The sequence below is a fragment of the Macaca mulatta genome, chromosome 2 (genome assembly GCF_049350105.2).
Source record: "Macaca mulatta isolate MMU2019108-1 chromosome 2, T2T-MMU8v2.0, whole genome shotgun sequence".
Lineage (NCBI taxonomy): Eukaryota > Metazoa > Chordata > Mammalia > Primates > Cercopithecidae > Macaca > Macaca mulatta.
The window spans coordinates 185523014-185541465 of record NC_133407.1 but is presented as its reverse complement, the minus strand read 5'-3'; the positions used below and the strand labels follow the sequence as shown (position 1 = coordinate 185541465).

The following is an 18452-nucleotide window of genomic DNA, read 5'->3' as shown; positions in this document are numbered from 1 at the left end:
AATCAAGGAAATGCAAACTAAAATGAGAATTTTTCCCCATTAAATTGATAATAATAATAAATGATAATGTCCTGAGTGAGTCAGAGTTGATAAGGCTGGCACTCATATACCCTGCTAGGAGTGGAGTACAAATTGGTAGCATTTTTTGGAAATTCAATTGGCAATATATATCAGGAACCTTAAGTTTGGAAGTTATTTCTGATAATGTACAAAGGTGTTCATTCTAACATTACAGGAACGTGTATTTGGAAACCAGTATCCAACAGCAGAAAAGTGGCTCAATTGTGCTGCATCCATAATATGTGAATACGATTGTCTAAAGCAGTACTATTCAAAGTGTGGTCCTTGGAGCAGCAGCAGCAGAATCACCTGGGACCTCATTAGGAATGCACATTATCTGATCAGATCCACGGAAGCAGAATCTCTGCAGGAGTGGGGCCCAGCAATATTCTAACTGCCTCTTTAGATGATTGTTTTGCTTGCTCACATTTGACATCTAGCATTTTAAAGTAACTTAAAATGGTGATAATTTGGAGGTTGTTATAGGAATTGGGTAGAATGGGAAGTTTGTACTTTTTCTCCTTTGATTAGTTAGGTCAGATTTTTTTTCTTTGGTACTAGTCGATTAAAAAGAGAGAAGATACTTTTCCTCTTATTTTTACCAAATAATAACTTGTTAGTAGACTAATTCCTTGTTAACAGAATAATTGCTTAAGGCAATTCTCCAAAGTCTCCTCAACAAAGAATGGTGGTTCTTGATTTAGGAGGAAAGGGAAAACCACCTGACTGCCAGTTTGACTGAGATGCCAGCTTCCTTCAGGCCTAGCTTTGAAAATCTCACAGTTTACCAGGCTTAGAATTACAGTTTCAACAACTTCCTCCTGACAGCTGTCAGTATGCTTAAGAATTATAATTTAGGCCAGGCGTGGTGACTCATGCCTTTAATCTCAGCACTTGGGAGTTCGAGGCAGGCGGATCACCTGAGGTCGAGAGTTCGAGACCAGCCTGACCAACATGGAGAAACCCTGTCTCTACTAAAAATAAAAAATTTGCCTGGTGTGGTGGTGCATGTCTGTGATCTCAACTACTTGGGAGGCTGAGGCAGGAAAATCACTTGAACCCAGGAGGCTGAGGTTCTCATGCCATTCTCCTGCCTCAGCCTCCTGAGCAGCTGGGACCACAGGCGCCCGCCACCACACCTGGCTAATTTTTTGTATTTTCGGTAGAGACAGGGTTTCACCATGCTAGCCAGGGTGGCCTCAATCTCCTGACCTCGTGATCCGCCCGCCTCAGCCTCCCAAAGTGCTGGGATTACAGGTGTGAGCCAATGTGCCCGGTCAATATATGTAGAGAATCCTTTACTATTAATGATAATTTTGAGAATCTGTATTTTATTTTAAAGTTGTTTTGGCTCTGTTATATGAATTATTAAAAGCAATGATATATTTAAGTTTTTTATTCATGATCATGAGTATATCTCAAATATAAAACGTTATTTAAAGAGCTTATAGGGAGAGGATGATTAATGGATATAAAATTACAGCTAGATCTACATAGGAGGAATAAGTTCTAATGTTCTGTAGTACTGTAGGATGACTATAGTTAACAATAATCGATCATATATTATCAAACAGCTAGCAGAAAGGACTAAATGTTCACAACACAAATGATAAATGCTTGTGATGGATATGCTGATTTCTCTGAATTGATCATTACACAGTGTATACCTGTATCAAAATATCAGTCTGTACGTCATAAGTACGTACAATTATTACATATCAATTAATAAAAGAGCTTATGCTTTTGAAATTACTAAGAGATTTCAGTGTCACATACAAACATTTCAATTTTTTGATATTAGGAGGAATGAATTTACTTAAATTTTTTCATTGCCTTTTTCATGGACGAATGCTCCTACTTTAAAAAAATAAATCAAGGCTTATTAAAAAGGGTTAATAGCTTAAACAAGGTAATAAAACATCCTATACTGCATAACAGATGCTCATTACTATGCTATCAAACATAATTTTCCTTATTACCATTAATACAGCTTTCAGAATTTAGACAAGTTATTACAAGTCAAGTATCCCTTATCTAAAATGCTTGGGACCAGAAGTGTTTTAGATTTTCAATATTTTTTCAGATTTTAGATTTTTTTTTGGGGGGGGGGAGTATTTGCATAGGCATAATGAGAAATCTTGGGGATGGGACCTACGCCTAAACACAAAATTCATTTATGTTTCATTTGCATCTCATACACATGATTTAGGGGCATGAAGCAAAGTTTGCTCCTGAAAGTTTGCACCCAGAAAGCAAAGGTGCTTGTTGATTTGTTTTGAGTTATAGATTGTAAATATGAGACCTTTGTCAGATGCATATTTTGCAAATATTTTCTCCCATTCTGTAGGTTGTCTGTTTACTCTGTTGTTAGTTTCTTTTGCTGTGCTGAAACTCTTTAATTAGGTACCACTTGTCGATTTTTTTGTTGTTACAATTGCTTTTGGAGTCTGTCATGAAGTCTTTGCCAAGGCCAGTGTCCAGAATGGTATTTTCTAGGTTTTATTATAGGGTTTTTATAGTTTTAGGTTTTATATTTAAGTTTTTAGTCCATCTCAAGTTGATTTTTGTATATGGTGAAAGGTAGGGGTCCAGTTTCAATCTTCTGCATATGGCTAGCCAGTTATCCAAAGGACATAAACAGACACTTCTCAAAAGAAGACACACACCTGGCCAACAAGCTTAAGAAAAAATGCTCAATATCACTAATCATTAGAGAAATGCAAATCAAAACCACAGTAAGATACCATCTCTCACCAGTTGGAATGACTATTACCAAAACATCAAAAAACAACAGGCTGGTGAGGTTGTGGAGAAAAGGGAACCCTTATACCCTGCTGGTGGGAGTGTAAATTAGTTCAGCCATTGTGGAAAGAAGTGTGGTCACTCCTCAAAGAACTTAAAACAGAATTACCATTTGCCCCAGCAATCCCATTACTGGGTATATAACCAAAGGAATATAAATCATTCTACCATGAAGACACATGCATATGTCTGTTCATTGCAATATTCACAATAGCTAAGACATGGAATCAACCTAGATGCCCATCAGTGGGGGACTGGATAAAGAAAATGTGGCGCAAAAACAGCAGGGAATACTACACAGCAATTAAAAAGAATGAAACCATGTCCTCTGTAGCAACATGGATGGACTAAGAGACCATTGTCATAATCAAATTAACCCTTTTATGCTTAGCGTTCCACTAATGGAACGCTAATGTGGGAGTTCTTTACATCCTGCTGCTCAAGCTTATTGCCAAGGTCTGATTTTTCAAACTCAAAAAATTGCAAACTCCCACATAAAATGCAAGAACAGAAAAAACAAATACTGCATGTTCTTTCTTCTAAGTGGGAGCTAGACATTGAATACATGTGGACACAAGGGAGCAACAGACACCAGGGCATATTTGAGGGTGGGAGGAGGATGAGGATTGAAAAACTACCCACTGGGTATTAACGCTGATTAGCTGGGTGACAAAATTATCTGCACATGAAACCCCTGTCACATGCAACTTATCCATTTGACAAACACGCATGTGTACTCCTTGAACCTAAAATAAAAGTTGGAAAGAAGAAAAAATGATAAATTTTCCACTTGTGATATCATGTTGGTGCTCAAAAACTTTTGGATTTTGGAGCATTTTGGATTTCAGATTTTCAGATTAGGAATGTTCAGCCTGTATTTACTATGTAAAGTGAGTTTAAAAAAAAATCCTCACCAAAAGGCAATGTAAGTGATTTGATCTTCACTTAATAGTTTTGTCATTGTTTTTAAACTATAACTGACTATACAAGTTTTGTTTTTAATATCCATAAAACCTTTATGAAAACCTGTGTGGCAACATTTTTAGATTGTTTTCTGTATATTAACTCACGTTTCTAGGGTAGTTTACATAGGAAGCTACTTTATTGTTGGGTTAATTTTTTTTTCAGTTCTAACTCTATTTTTCACAGGTACATATGCATAATGCTAAACTCTTCTGTGAACGCTCCTGTGATTTTTTTTTTTTTTTTTTTTGCTTTGCTTTCCATAGAGAAGTTAAAAAGCCTTTTCTATTATGAGAGAAGATACTCTTTGTAATTTGAAAGGAAATAAATCTTACTGCTAAAAAAAAAAAAAAGTAGCTTAGCCGGGCACAGTGGCTAATGCCTGTAATCCCAGCACTTGGGGGCGGCTGAGGCGGGCAGATCACTTGAGGTCAGGAGTTCGAGACCAATCTGGCCAACACGGTGAAACCCCATCTTTCTCTACCGAAAACATAAAAACTTAGCCGGGTGTGGTGGTGCGTGCCTGTAATCACAGGTACGCAGGAGGCTGAGGCGGGAGAATCACTTGAACCCGGGAGGCTAAAGTTGCAGAGAGCCAAGATCGTACCACTGCACTCTAGCCTGGGTGACAGAGTGAGACTCCATCTCAGAAAATAATAATAATAATAATAATAATTTGCCATATTTTCCTAAATGTGAATTAAGTACTTTTGCTATAAGTCTAGTTATTACGCTCAGGCTGCTATTATAGAATTTTCTTTGAAGAATGATACATGTCTTTGGTTAACCTTTGTATTATCAAGTGTATCAAATTTATCTAGAATAGAGCATAGCTGTATGTATTACCTAGAGGCTTAATAAACCTTCATATAATGAGTAATTATGTATTGGGCTAAAATCTGTAAAACCTTTTCAGATTTTCAATACGTATGCCTACTTCCTTAAATACTCGAAATTTTTAGATATTTTACTTTTTTTCTCCCTGTTCTTTGGATTATGTACCTTTGGTGTGTAGCATAAGCTGTAGATCCTATGTACAATTACAAAATGCGTGAAGTTAATACTCCCTTTTCTCTGTGTAGCTTGTGAAAATACAAATGATATAAATATAGAATAAAAATGCGATGGTAACTTCCGTGTGAGAGAAAACTAAGTACGAAATTCTGTTCTTACATATGAATCCTCCTATTGTTAAATACAATGTGGAAAAAAAAGTTTTTTAATTTTTAATTTTCCATCTTCAGCTTATTTTTAGCTATATGCTTTTTGGCATTTATATTTACTAGGGAAAAATTAAAACTTAAAGAACAACTTTATGTTCCTAAGATTACTTAATTGTATGAACTCAACTATACTCCATGAAAGAATGATCTAAAACATAATGTTGGCATGACTTAACCTTTTAAAAAGGGAGAGTTTAAAAAAAGATAGAGGGAGTGTAGCTCATTAGTACCTGAAGGGACTGACTATAACATATGAAGCTGAACTTGTAACTTTGATTTCCTATTCTTTAAATATAATATAATTGTTTAGTCTAAAGAATGTATGTTTTAATTACAAGTATATAATATTTCCACCTCCAGTGCAGCATATTAGTTAGAAATTTAAACCAGTGCATGTAACTTAATATAAATTAACTTAATCAACTTCGTTGAAAGTACTCAGAAAGCCCTAAAAAATATAAAACAATGATTCCCACCACCTACCCTGCAAAGGACCCCAATACCAAAAGGTATCACTATAGTGAGTTGAAATGTAATGGACTTTTTCTGTTTTTTATGAGAAGTCTTTTTGGATCAAAAGTTGCATTAATGCAGGATAAAATGCTTTGAGGTTTGATTAAGAGAGAGTTGCTAGCAAGAGGACCTAAATTTACTACACTAGAATAAATTTCTGTTCCTCATCTCTTATTTCCACTGACCATAAACATTTATTGGTATTGATTTCTTCAGAATTATTTTTGTGATCTTTTGCAAAAAGAAACATTGCAGTCTGTTTACAGGAGGTTTTAGGTATGAAATGTTAAAAGTTTGAAAGAAAAAAACCTGTCATTTATTTAGACTCTGTACCTTCATATGTTGTTCTGAAAGGCTTTTGTATTTTCTGAATAACTTACATATTTTGATATGGTATTTTACCAATAGCATTAATTTACCTATTTTTTTTCTTCTTGCATATTTTCACGAACTGGTTGCCTTATCCAACTTTTTTCTTTCATTGTTTTATTTTTATATTCACCATTCATTCATTCATTCATTCATTCATTCAACTTTTGGGGTTTTGTTGGTAGTTACAAATTAAATGTTTAATCCTATTATCATATAGCTTACTTTGAATAAAACATGATACATTATTAAAATTGGTATGAAGTATCTCTACTTTATGAAACACAAAATGTTTGGTACAAAACTTTTTTTCCATATTGCATATAACAATAGGAAGATTCATATGTAAGAACAGAATGTTGTACTTAGTTTTCTTACACATAGAAGTTGCCATCACATTTTTATTAGATATTTATGTCATAGTTGGCTCTGTGCAAGAGGCTTACATAGAGAAATTAATAAAAACAATACGTTGGTCTCTGTCTTCATAAGGATTAGATTTTTAAAAAATACCAATGAGGAAAGACCCAAATGTCAAATAGTGGTATCTTATCCAAGTTTTTTTCGTAACAGTCCTTGATCTAGCCTGAAACTCATGCAGCAACTACAACCATTTTTGGAACACAAAGCTTTTCTTTTTGCATCTCCTTTAGTGCTTTATAATGGACAGTAAAAATAAACGAATATAACTAACATAATTTTTTACAGTGCTGGTGCGTTAGTATTTTAAGGGGCCAGGAAGTATATAGGTTGAAGTGAATTATTTCAGCTAAAATTTAAGAAGTATTTAAGAGACACAGTTGGTGAAGTTTTTACATGTCAAAAGAGATATAATTTCTCTTTTATCAATTAGACAAATCTAGAACTCTTAATGTAACTGCTTTCAAGTTGACAATAAAATGTATTTTTTAGGTATTGGAATACTGATAACTGAATTTCTAAATTGTTCATGTTTATTTCATAGTAATGGTTTGGTTGATCATATGTCTAATCAGAAAATAATCAAGTAGAACACACATCCGATTTTTCTGCCATACTGTTTTTTAAAAAATAATTTCAACTTTTATTTTAGTCGGGTGCATATGCAGGTTTATTACATGGATAAATTGCGTGTTGTGAGGGTTTGGTGTACAGATTATTTCATCACCCAGGTAATGGACATAGTACCTGACAGGCAGTATTTTAGTCCTCACCCTCTTCCCATCCTCCCCACTCAAGTAGGCCCCAGTGTTTATTGTTCCCTTCTTTGGATCCATGTGTACTGAATGTTTACCTTCCACTTATATGTGAGAACATGTAGTATTTGGTTTTCCTGTGTTAATTTACCTAGGATCATGGCCTCCACCTGCATTCATGTTGTTGCAAAGGACAAAATTTTCTTCTTTTTTCTGTCTGCATAGTATTCAATGGCATATATGTACCACATTTTCTTTATCCAATCTACCATTGATGGACACCTAGGTTGATTTCATGTTTTTGCTATTGTGGATAGTGCTCATACGAACATATGAACATATGAGTGCATGCTATTTTTTATAGTCAGGAAATTGAAAGGTAATTAGAGTTCAAAATTTAAAACATTTTAATTATCACATATAAAAATGAAGACATTGGTTTGAAATAGATTACTTAGCACTAAGTATCATTGCTTTACTTATTCATTAATTCATGAGAAGGTATTAAGCATATACAATTTGCCAAATCTTCTGTGGGGCACTTAAAAACAGAAAGATGATTAGGACACAGTACCTTCCCTCAAATAGCCACCAGGCTAGTGGGGAAGATAAATAAGTGCATAGATCTTTATGATTTAATGTGACAAACGCTGTGCTCTGTGCACCCGGAGATCAAAGACTAACTGTCCATCTTAGTAGTAGAGGGATAGGTTTGCATGGAAATTTTTTGTGTGCTGAGTCTTAGAGGGCATTAGAGTTTCCTTCTGATGCTGGCATTAAAGGACAGAGAATGATGCATGTAATTGGCTGCAAGATAGTATGGCATGATGTGAGAACTCGTGGGGGTAGATTCTCCAAAGGAAATTGGGTGCTGAGAGCATCAGGATCTTTATACTGGGGTTAGTTTTCTATACTTCCTCTAGACATCTTTTTTGATTTCGGCATTTGCCCAAGCAGTTTAATACTCACTATACTAATTGTATAGTGAGAATTTTGATGCAGTTTTGTCATTTATTGAATCAACAAATACATACTGAGTGCTTACTGTGGGCTAGATATCTTGCCATCTGTTTTCCTTTAAAATGTTTCCAACTTATGTGCTAAATGTTGCTGTTCAAATTCACATCTAAGAGTAAAGGAATAGAAGGTCATTATGATGCTTTAATGTGGTGGAGAAATCAGTGATGTATCCCTAAACTTGTAGTAATATGAGGCCCAAAGTCAATCTGGTTACTTAGAAGTCAGACACTCCTTTGAGATTAGAACTAGGACCCAAGGCTTGAACGCATATTCTGTTAACCACAGTCAGAGGTATGTATGTAATCAGGTAAGAAGGAGTAATTCTAAGGAACTCAAACATTCTTCATGCTGCATTGACATTCAGGTGCTGCTTGTTAAATTTTTATTATTTTTAATAAAGATAAATTTAAAGCATTCTATGATTTACTCCCCAAATTGGTACATATTAAGGGAAGTGGTGTTTAAAAGATGTACTTTTACCACAGTTGCTGGGATTAGTAGTAAGTATTATTAGTTGTATTTCCTGATACTCTCATACTTTCTTTTTACAGACAAATCGATGGTAAACCAGAGGAGCCTTCAGTAACATATGCAACATATCGAGGCCCAAGTCACATTAGGAAATATTTAAAGCAACAGACGGGCTTGGCAACTGTGAATACCTTGGACACAGAAAATGAAAGTTCTGACTCTAGTATAAACAGACACATTGACCCTGGAAGTGAGATTGAGGCTAGGATACTGCCACTGTTGTTATCAGCTAGTACAGACTCATCTATGAAAGGAAATCTACTTGAAGGCCCATTAGAAGACTCTGATTGTAGCAAAACAAGTCTCAACACAGAAAGTTCTTTGACAAATAACCCAGAACTGCAGAATATTGCCTCTTCCAATAATTTTTTAAATAAAAATGCTTGGGGGGGTATTGAGAGAAATAGGTCATCCCCTTCTTCTGTGACGAACTCCAGCTATGATGGAGAATCTGACTCACAGCACCATTTAAGTTGTGAACCAGTTTCTCAGACTAACAGAAATTTGGTATGTTCAGCATTGTTCACAGGAAGTAGCAGTAGCAATGTCCCTTGCAGCCCAGATTTTCAGAGAGTAACTACAACAGAAAATACGATAAAAGAAAACACTGTGATGAGTAATGGGACATTGGTGCAAAGAGAGGAGCTTGTTGAGCCTCAGGGCCCTGCTATTTCTAATTTCTCTTGTACCAAATCTGATGGGAGTGACACTACTGAACAGGAAAGTACAAATTTGCCAAGTCCAAATAAATCAATTAGGCATGAAGATCTGCAGTTGCCAGAGAGTGAGTGTTCTGACAAGCAAACCATAGATAACTCATCAAAGCAAGCTGCCACTCACACCAGTGTCGTTGCTCTTCAGAGACATGCTGTGACAAACACAGAACTTGTAAATGAAGGAAAGAGATTGTCTGCCCAAGACTCACAGAAAAATGTGGTTGTTAGAGAAATCAGGCAAGAAACAGAAAGTGCCTCAGCTAGTGAATCCATAGCTTCAAGTCATGTAAAAGCTCCAGAAGATAAAATTGAGTCATCACCCAAAGATACTGACCAATACTTTGAAACCAAAGCCAAAAAGCTTGATTTTAGGTCCCATGATAAAATTCCTCATATTAGAATGAATAGAAAAGACCTGACCTCCTTAAATTACGTCAGTGAATCAGCAGTTGTAGCATGCTTAGTAAATAAAAATGCACCTGAGTTGAAATTTGAACTTAATAGAAGTCACATTTCAGAAACTCCTCTTGACTCTGAGAGTCCTCAACAAACTAAAGTATCACCTGATGCTAAAACATGTCTTAGCCTTGACTGTAAAAAACTAAATTTCAATATTTCACCTCCTACCTTTGTTTCTGGAGTTGGGATGCTGAGCAAGTTGGATATTCCTGATTTAATGAATGAGGGTTCTCCTGTGCCCATTGAAACTGGGAAGGTCAACACTGTTGGTATTTCCTGTCAGCCTAGTAAGTGTGAAGAAGAAAATGTGAAAAACCATGTTGAGGCTGCAGGCGGGAAGAGTCCTCCTCTTTCCTTTTGCCTTGAATATACATCTGCAATTTTTGAATCCAAGGAAGTTCTTTCTAATAGTGAAAAATGCCAGGTTCTTCCAGGTTCTGAAGCCAGTGGCCCTCACTTAACTGGGATGGAGCTATTGAGCTTTGACTCTGGAAACCTCTCTAAGGATTGCAGTTCCATTTTATCTCAAGACCCTAATAGAGTAATGTCTTCAAACACTAAAGCAAATATGAGCATAATAGAGAAGTCTGATTCTCTTTCCTTGGAAGCCAAAGCTGCTAACATTGTATCAAAAGCTGAAATTGATGGTCAGAACAATGTTCCTGTGGAGTCACATTCTGGAAGAGGAAAAACTATATCCTTGTCCAAGGTATCTTTTTCACAAGGGGAGCCCAGAGACATTTCTCAGGATAAAATGTCTTCTTTTCCACTGAAAATTACCCATGTTCCAGAAAAGCCTATTTTATCAGAATTAACATTTCTAGAAGTTGAACAGGACAAAAGTTTTCAATCAATTAATCATAATGAGATTGGAGAGAAATGTTCAGACGCTGGCCTAAAAGAGAATTGCCAAGCTGAGCTTTCTCCTGCTACCTCCAAATATGAAGATATACCAGAAACAGAGGTAGATGCCTTAGGCTCTCCTCCTGCTCTTCTTAAAAGTATTATATCTGGGATTTTACCACCTATTCGTGATGAGAAAGTCAGTAGGCAAATGGCACAGAATTGTGAAGCTAACACTTACATGATTCATCAATCTTTGGATATTTGTGGGACTAAAAAGATTTCTGGTCACTCAGAAATGGCAGAACTCAGCTTAGCTAATATTTTCCATAAATTCCAAGAAACTGGCAGCTCAAAAGTAAATTCACCTTTTCTGGATTCTGATTCCAGTTTGGGAAAAAATGTTTCTGCATCTGAGGACTCAAGCTTCCTTAATGTACCTTCTGTGCTGAGATCAGAAAAGAAATCCTCATCTTACAGAAAGAAAGAGAACATCCATTTTTTAAATGGTGGTATTGATAGTGTGTCATCTTCCTCTAGTTACCCTGAAGAAGTTAACGTGATAATAAATTCACATAAGCCCCAAAATCATTTGGATTCTATACAAGTTACCAAAGATCTCACACATGAAGGTACCTCTGTAACTGACCCGTTGTACCCTAACACCTCTTATTTGGAATTTGAAACGTCTATCTCAATTGGGAAAGAAGTAACCCCATTTCAGGAACATTTTGGGAAGATATCCACTGATTTCCCAACCACTGCCCGATTTGACAATCCCGTGGAAGCAGAGACTGGAGCAGTTGCTGGGCCTGCAGTGTCAGTTAACAGCTCAGGCCAACAGTGTTCTGAAGCCTCTGCTGAGCACATAGAAGCCAGGGGAAGAGCACATGACCAACTTTTGGACCTCGAAAGTAGTTTACTCAAAAAGGCCGACACATTGATTGGTGAGATTTTTAATTCTGTCAGGGAAGAACTAAAATTCAAACACACAGTGAGTACCTGCCAGGAGCACATAGCCATAGAAGGCATAATGAATCAGGGTACCCTGAAAGAAGACGTCTCTGAGAAAAACCCATTAGAAGTTACACTAACAGAGATCCAACAGACAGAGGGTTTGGAAGAGCAGGGCATGGAAAACATGTCAGAAGTCGAAGAGAAGCCCTGTGATTCACCAGCAGTTGGTGAGAAGACTCTTCTTGTTGATCCTGATAGTATGAATGTATCTTGTTTGTTAGAAGATAAAGCTAGGGAATTAGTCAGTGAGATTATTTATGTAGCCCAAGAGAAATTGAGAAATGATGCTTTTGAAGATACTGAGGATACTTGGGATTCTGAACTTCAGGCAGATCCTTCAAAAATTCTGAACAGTGATAGTGTTAAGCCACATGATGTAGTTAGAGAGTTCTTGGTATCAGAACAGCCAGTAAATCAAAGCACACAAATGAGTGAAAATAAAGTATTAAGTAAATTCTTCTCTGTAAGTAACTTAGCTAGTGGCACAGAGTCAATTAAGGGAAGAGAAATTGTTCTCTACCAAAAATCCCCATTTTCTGGAAATGGATCTGGACTGTCTGATAGTATAAATTTGCAGGAATCAGATACGGTTTTACTAGCTGAAGACATGTCACGTAAACGGTCAGATGATAGGGTAAAAACACATTTATTTTGCAATGAGGACTGTAATGAGACAATGGAAATAGAGAATGTGGATAATAACAAAACTGAGACAGAGGATAGAAGAACTCTTGTATTAAATTTCAAATGGCCTCCACTTGTGAATGATGACATCCATGCACCTGGTACATCTAAAAGCAGTTTGTCTGATAGCCTTGTATGTATATCTGAAAAAAACTTGCCAGGACACAGTAAAAACACACCTCTTGTAATGTCAGAAGTAGGGAAAGTACACAAGAAGGATAATGAAATAAATATAGGGAAAATTGAGCTTATACCTTCCATGTTAGAAACGGGGAAAACAAACAAAAAGGATGCTGAATTGAATATTCTGAAATACGAGGCAGTCCCTCCTATGTTAGAAATGGGAAGAGTACATAAAATGGATGCTGAAATGAATGTCAAGAAAACTGAACCAAAAGCTAATGTTTTTAAAATGGGAGAGGTATACCAAATGGATGCTGAGAGCTGTATTGAAAAAACTGAGGGATCACCTGTCATTTTAGGAATGGAAAAAGCTTATAAGATGAAGGGTACCGAAGGGGATGTTGGCAAAATTGAGGTGATACCTGTTATGCCAGAAGTGAAAAATGTCCACCAAAAGGATGCTGAAGGGTATATTGTAAAGACTGAGATGGCACCTGTTACAATTCACATGGAAAATATTTACCAAACGCATGCTGAAGGGGATATTGGCAAGACTGGGGCAATACCCTTGTCAGAATTGGAAAATATCTACCGAAAAGATGGTGAAGGGATTAGTGAAAAGGCTAAAGGAATACCCATTACATTAGCAGTGGAAAATGCTTACCAAAAGGATGCTGAAGGGGATATTGCAAAGGCTGAAGTGATGCCTGTGAGGTTAGAAATGGAAAATACTTACCCAAAGGATACTGAAAGAGATAGTGGCAAAACTGAGGCGATGCCCATTGCATTAGAGGTAGTAAATACTTACCAAAGAAATGCCGAAGGGTTTACTGGGAACACTGAGGGATCTATGTTGAAAATGGAAGCTACTTGCCAAAAGACTGCTGAAGAGGTCATTAAGAATACTGAAATAGTACCGTGTGTGTTAAAAGTGAAGGAAGCACACGAGGCAGCACCTGCCCCCTTAGAAATAGAAAAAGCATGCAAGAGAGATGTTAAAGACACTATTGGAGCAACTGTGTCCTTACCGTCTGTGATAGAAATGGAAAAAATATCCCCAGAAGATTGTGGTGAGAATATTGGGAAACACGAAGTGTTACCCACAGTGGTAGACATTGAGAAAATACATGGACCAGGACTGGGATTGACCATTACACAAGTGGAGGCCATGCCTCCTGCATTTGAAAGTAAAACACTACAAGAGTATGCTGAAGGGAGTGTTGGAAAAACAAAGGAAGAACCTACTGAAATAAAGGAAGGCTTGATAGCACATGAGAATAGACTTGCTACACATTTCAGGGGTTATGAATCCCCTACATTAAGTAAGGATTATGAGGGCTACCCAGCCCCAGCAATGCCAGATTTTCAACCTGGAGATACCATAGTAAGACTAGACAAAAGAATGTCTCTTACTGCAATACATGACAAGAGGAGAGAGACAGATTATAGTGGCAAAAAAGGATATAATTTAGCTTTTGTTTCTCAAGATGAACAAGAAAATTCTTCCTTTACTATATTATACGAAGAGCCCCTTCAAGAAGAGGACAAGTATGCTTCCGCGGAAGCAAGCCAAACACGGTCTGTCTGGTTTCCTGATACGTCCCCTGACAGCATGCCTGTTCTGGCATGTGAAAGGTCTGAGAGTAGAACTGACCTTGTCCATCACTTTGAAAAAGGTACTAAATTAGGTGAGACATTTGATAGTGATAGTTCAGAAATGTTCTTATCAGTGGAGGCCAAAAGGTACAAAATTTATCCTTTAGCATTGTCTCCCATTTATGAGGATGACAGCTCACAGGAGGACATTCTATCCAGTGAGGTTTCACCTGGTCACCATGGCCCCAGGAAATCAAGAGAGAGTGAAAACCAGCCCTCTTCTGTTTTATCCCTTCTCCAGTCAGTGTCAGAGCGTTTAAAGATGAATTTTGATGAAGATGACAGAGAGGCAGCTGAGGAGGAAGAAGAGGAGGAGGCAGCAGTATTGCATAAAGATCTGAGAGCTGGAAGCGGGGAGCATGTTACCTTCCAGTTGCCAGATCCTTCTATCACATTTTACCCTGATGACCAGGAAAGCATTGGAATTTCTAAGAATTCATATGTGATGCCAAGTGAACCTACTACCTCCAATCTGCAAGTTGGTCTGTGGCCAGAAAAGACCTCATTTCTCCAGAAATCTGACCTTACTTCTAAACTACATTCTTCTTTAAAGAGTGCTTATCATCAGTATCTGCAGACTTCCCAAAGTCATTCCTCAGAAAAAGGAGCCAGATTTGGTGGAATTCTTCAGGAACCAGTGTCCAAGTATTTCCGTGTTCAAGACAACCCAGGCAGATTGAGCCCATTTATAGAGGTAAGTTATTTTGTTTATTATATTAATAATAATAATTAAATCTTTGGGTCATGAAATTATCTAAAGGCTTATTAAGAAAAATCAATGTTTTGGCCAAGCATGCTGGCTCACGCCTGTAATCCCCGCACTTTGGGAGGCCGAGGCAGGTGGATCACAAGGTCAGGAGTTCAAGACCAGCCTGGCCAAGATGGTGAAACCTCGTCTCTACTAAAAATAAAAAAAAAAAATTGCCAGGCATGGTGGTGGGCGCCTGTAATCGTAGCTACTGGGGAGGCTGAGGCAGAGAATGGTTTGAACCCGGGAGGCAGAGGTTGCAGTGAGCCAAGATCGCACCAATGCACTCCAGCCTGGGCGACAGAGTGAGGCTCCATCTCAAACAAACAAAACAAAAAAGAAAATCAATGTTTTGAGGTTGTAGAAGTTACATAAAGTTTGTTTCATAAAAATATCAGATTTATTCTTTGGTTGAAATATATTATAACTCATGTATTTTAGTTGGACTACTTAGGAAACAAAATTGCTTGGTCAGAATTTAAAAAGCATAATACTGAAGCAAGGTTATTTTGAAGTATTTTGCTAATATTTTTCAAGCTAAATTAAGTGACAGTCTAAATTTCTCAAGGTACTGTATGTGAGAAAATTGTCAGTTTGCATTTAGCTTATTAGTCTAATGAAAAATCTTTCTGTTAAGTAAAATTTTTAAGTATTTGACAGCAGCCTCTCACTACAACAACTCATGTTGTTCATGCAACGCAGTGAGCAACCTAAATCAAACAAAAAGAACTGAAAACATTATAGCTGGAAAATGTTTTAAATTCAATTACATTTTTCTTTGATTTAGAAAATTTAAATATTTAATGTAGAATATTTATTAAATATGGGACTTTCCTTTCTGGCATTTCCAAGGTCATGGTACTTTCAAGATAAAGATAGAGGATGTCCAAGGCCTGTATCTTTACCTCAAACAATCTTCATGGCAAATAGTAATACTCAAAGACCAACCAAAACTTGCAAAGCAAAGTCGTTTTAAAAGACGTGATGGGATTTGAAGAAATATTTCTTTCATGGTTCTCCACTGCCTACCAAATCAAGTGGCACCTCTTAACTCTGCACTATAAGGCCCCCAAGTTCTGTTTTGCCAACCTTGTCTCCCCACACTCTGGGTGCACACTCTGTTTCCTACCAGTGCACTTTTCCCCAGGATGGTTCTCTTCCTAGAATTTCTTTATTCACTATCCCGTCACAACCTGCCACATTTTCCATTCACTGAAATGTTTTTCAAGATCCCTCAGTACCACTTCCTCAGAAAAGCCTCTCTGAATCTCTGTGTGCCCTTACCTCCATGCTGGTGCCATTTCCACAGCCTAGTGTTTTCCTTGTGTTTTACCTGTGAATGTAACTTAGGCTTAGAAGAGCTATGCAAATATGATCATCTATTTACCCATTCTAAGCGATGTACTTCTTGAGGGCAGAGACAACGTGTTAATTTCCTGTATGTTTGTATTTATATCACTTCTATCTAGAGAAGCACCTCACTCATAATGATCACTAACTAAATATGTGATAAATTGGATACATGACTGCTAAGAAAATGAATTATGCATCTTTCACCGATGTTTCTTGAAGCTTACTTTTCCACTTTTATTATTTCAGAATGTTGACAAAGAAACTCTGAGATATAACCCAAGACCTGGGAAGGTAAGGATAACTTTCTCAAACTAAGATAAAGGTTAAAGATTAGGTAACTTTCAGGCTTGAGGAATTTAATATACTTATACGTGACTTAGAAAATGATTTCAAGGATTTAACATCTAAAGTAACATTTGCTTTTGTATATTTAGGATGTTTATTTCTATGTTCTAGGACATTTTAGAATTTAAAATACATTCTAAAAATTAGTTATTGTAGCTACTTACTGCTATTTACTGTGTTGCAGATGGTTATCTATGATCTCCATGAAAGTAAATATAAACAAGAAGTCTACTGTAATATTCCTGATGCTACATCATGGTCTTTTCCAAATGGAGTTCTAATAAAAGTTGTAAGGGGCTGGTAAGAAGTCTCTTAAAATTTTATAGCATAAAAAGTAAATGTGTCTTCTTGCTGTTAATGCTTTTTTTGCTATTTTTTATTAAAGTCATAATTTCCTTCCTCTACTTTTTGACAGAATATTTTGAAACATTATTGTTAGTGTGTTATAACTTAATTGTTCTCTTTATTTACTATGGCATAAAATATAATCTGTTTTTAGTGCTTCAGCCAGTAAGTTGCAAGACTTAATCTATACAATCAGTACCATTCTGTAACTGCATTATTAGCGGATAGATTTGGCAAGTTTGGGTGAATGCTTCAGTTGAATGAAGCATAGCTTTGAAAATGAGTTCAGAATTTGTGGGATGCTGAGGAATGTGAAGGCCACATAGTTAAAGTTGTTCGTATAACTTGCTCAGAAGTGAAGGAATCTTTGTATGGTCTAAAAATGAGGGGCAACTGCATCTGTTTATTATGGACCATGAGCCATGGACAAGCTGGAGCCAGAATTTATCTGTCCAGTGTTTAGGCTACCCAGGTAAGCATTCACGTCTTAAATCATATGGTGTAATCTCATCTTCATATAATAAAATAGGACTTGTGTCCTGTGTTACTCAGCAACAAGAAAATTAGAAGTATAATTTGGAATTGTTGCACTATTGTTTTTAATGCAACTGTATAGTTTTGTATAGACCACATCTATAAAGAGCATACATACCTAAATATAGACATAGAAATATATTATGGTACTATGTTCAGAAAGTATTTCTATTCCCAAGGTATATGCACTTTTGTTTTTTCTTTCCTATTCACCTATACTTAAATTAGCATATAGCATTGTTTCAAAAAAATAGAGTTATATGTTAATAGTGGAAGATATCCCAGCTTAAAAAATTTAAGTAGACAAAATGGTCTGTGACTTATTCGCCTCAGCTCTTAGAAAATTAAATATAATATAACTCATCATTGCATTTCTCTTTATTTAGCTGGATTTTATATGAGAAACCACATTTCCGAGGTCAGAAATGTGTGCTGGAAGAAGGGGAAAAGGTGTTAAATCGTGACTGGATTCTTCAGAACAGAAGGCATCCACAAAGAAACTTTGCATTGGGTTCTATCAAACGTGTGTTAAAGGTAACAACTGTAGATTTTTCTCCTGTTTTTTATTTGATTTTATTTGTCATATAGTAAACCTGTGCTATGACCTGGCAATGTTTACAAATCATTGCTAATTTTTGTGCTGTTACTAATCTTCATTATCATTGATAATCTTTTGAGTTTATGCAAATAGAGTGAATGTAATTAAAAATATTAACCAGAGGTAATCTAGTTTATAAAATGTTACATGGGCTGGGTGCGGTGGCTCACGCCAGTAATCTCAGCACTTTGGGAGGCTGAGGCGGGCAGATCACCTAAGATTGGGAGTTCAAGACCATCCTGGCCAACATGGTGAAATCCTGTCTCTACTAAAAATACAAAAATTAGCCGAGTGTGCTGGTGCAAGTCTGTAATCCCAGCTACTCTGGAGGCTGAGGCACAAGAATCACTTGAACCCAGGACATGGAGGTTGCAG

General features: G+C 36.6%; 1 protein-coding gene across 3 annotated transcripts in view; it reads left to right on the top strand.

Annotated features, from left to right (window-relative positions):
- Window positions 1–18452, top strand: part of CRYBG3 (crystallin beta-gamma domain containing 3) — a 532216-nt gene that overhangs the window by 453926 nt on the left and 59838 nt on the right. For all 3 annotated transcript variants that reach the window (XM_077994302.1, XM_015129327.3, XM_001086806.5), the window contains 4 exons: window positions 8677–14848; window positions 16502–16546; window positions 16785–16900; window positions 17866–18013. In XM_077994302.1, the coding sequence (XP_077850428.1) occupies window positions 8677–14848; window positions 16502–16546; window positions 16785–16900; window positions 17866–18013 (6481 nt within the window). The remainder of the gene's footprint in view (window positions 1–8676; window positions 14849–16501; window positions 16547–16784; window positions 16901–17865; window positions 18014–18452) is intronic.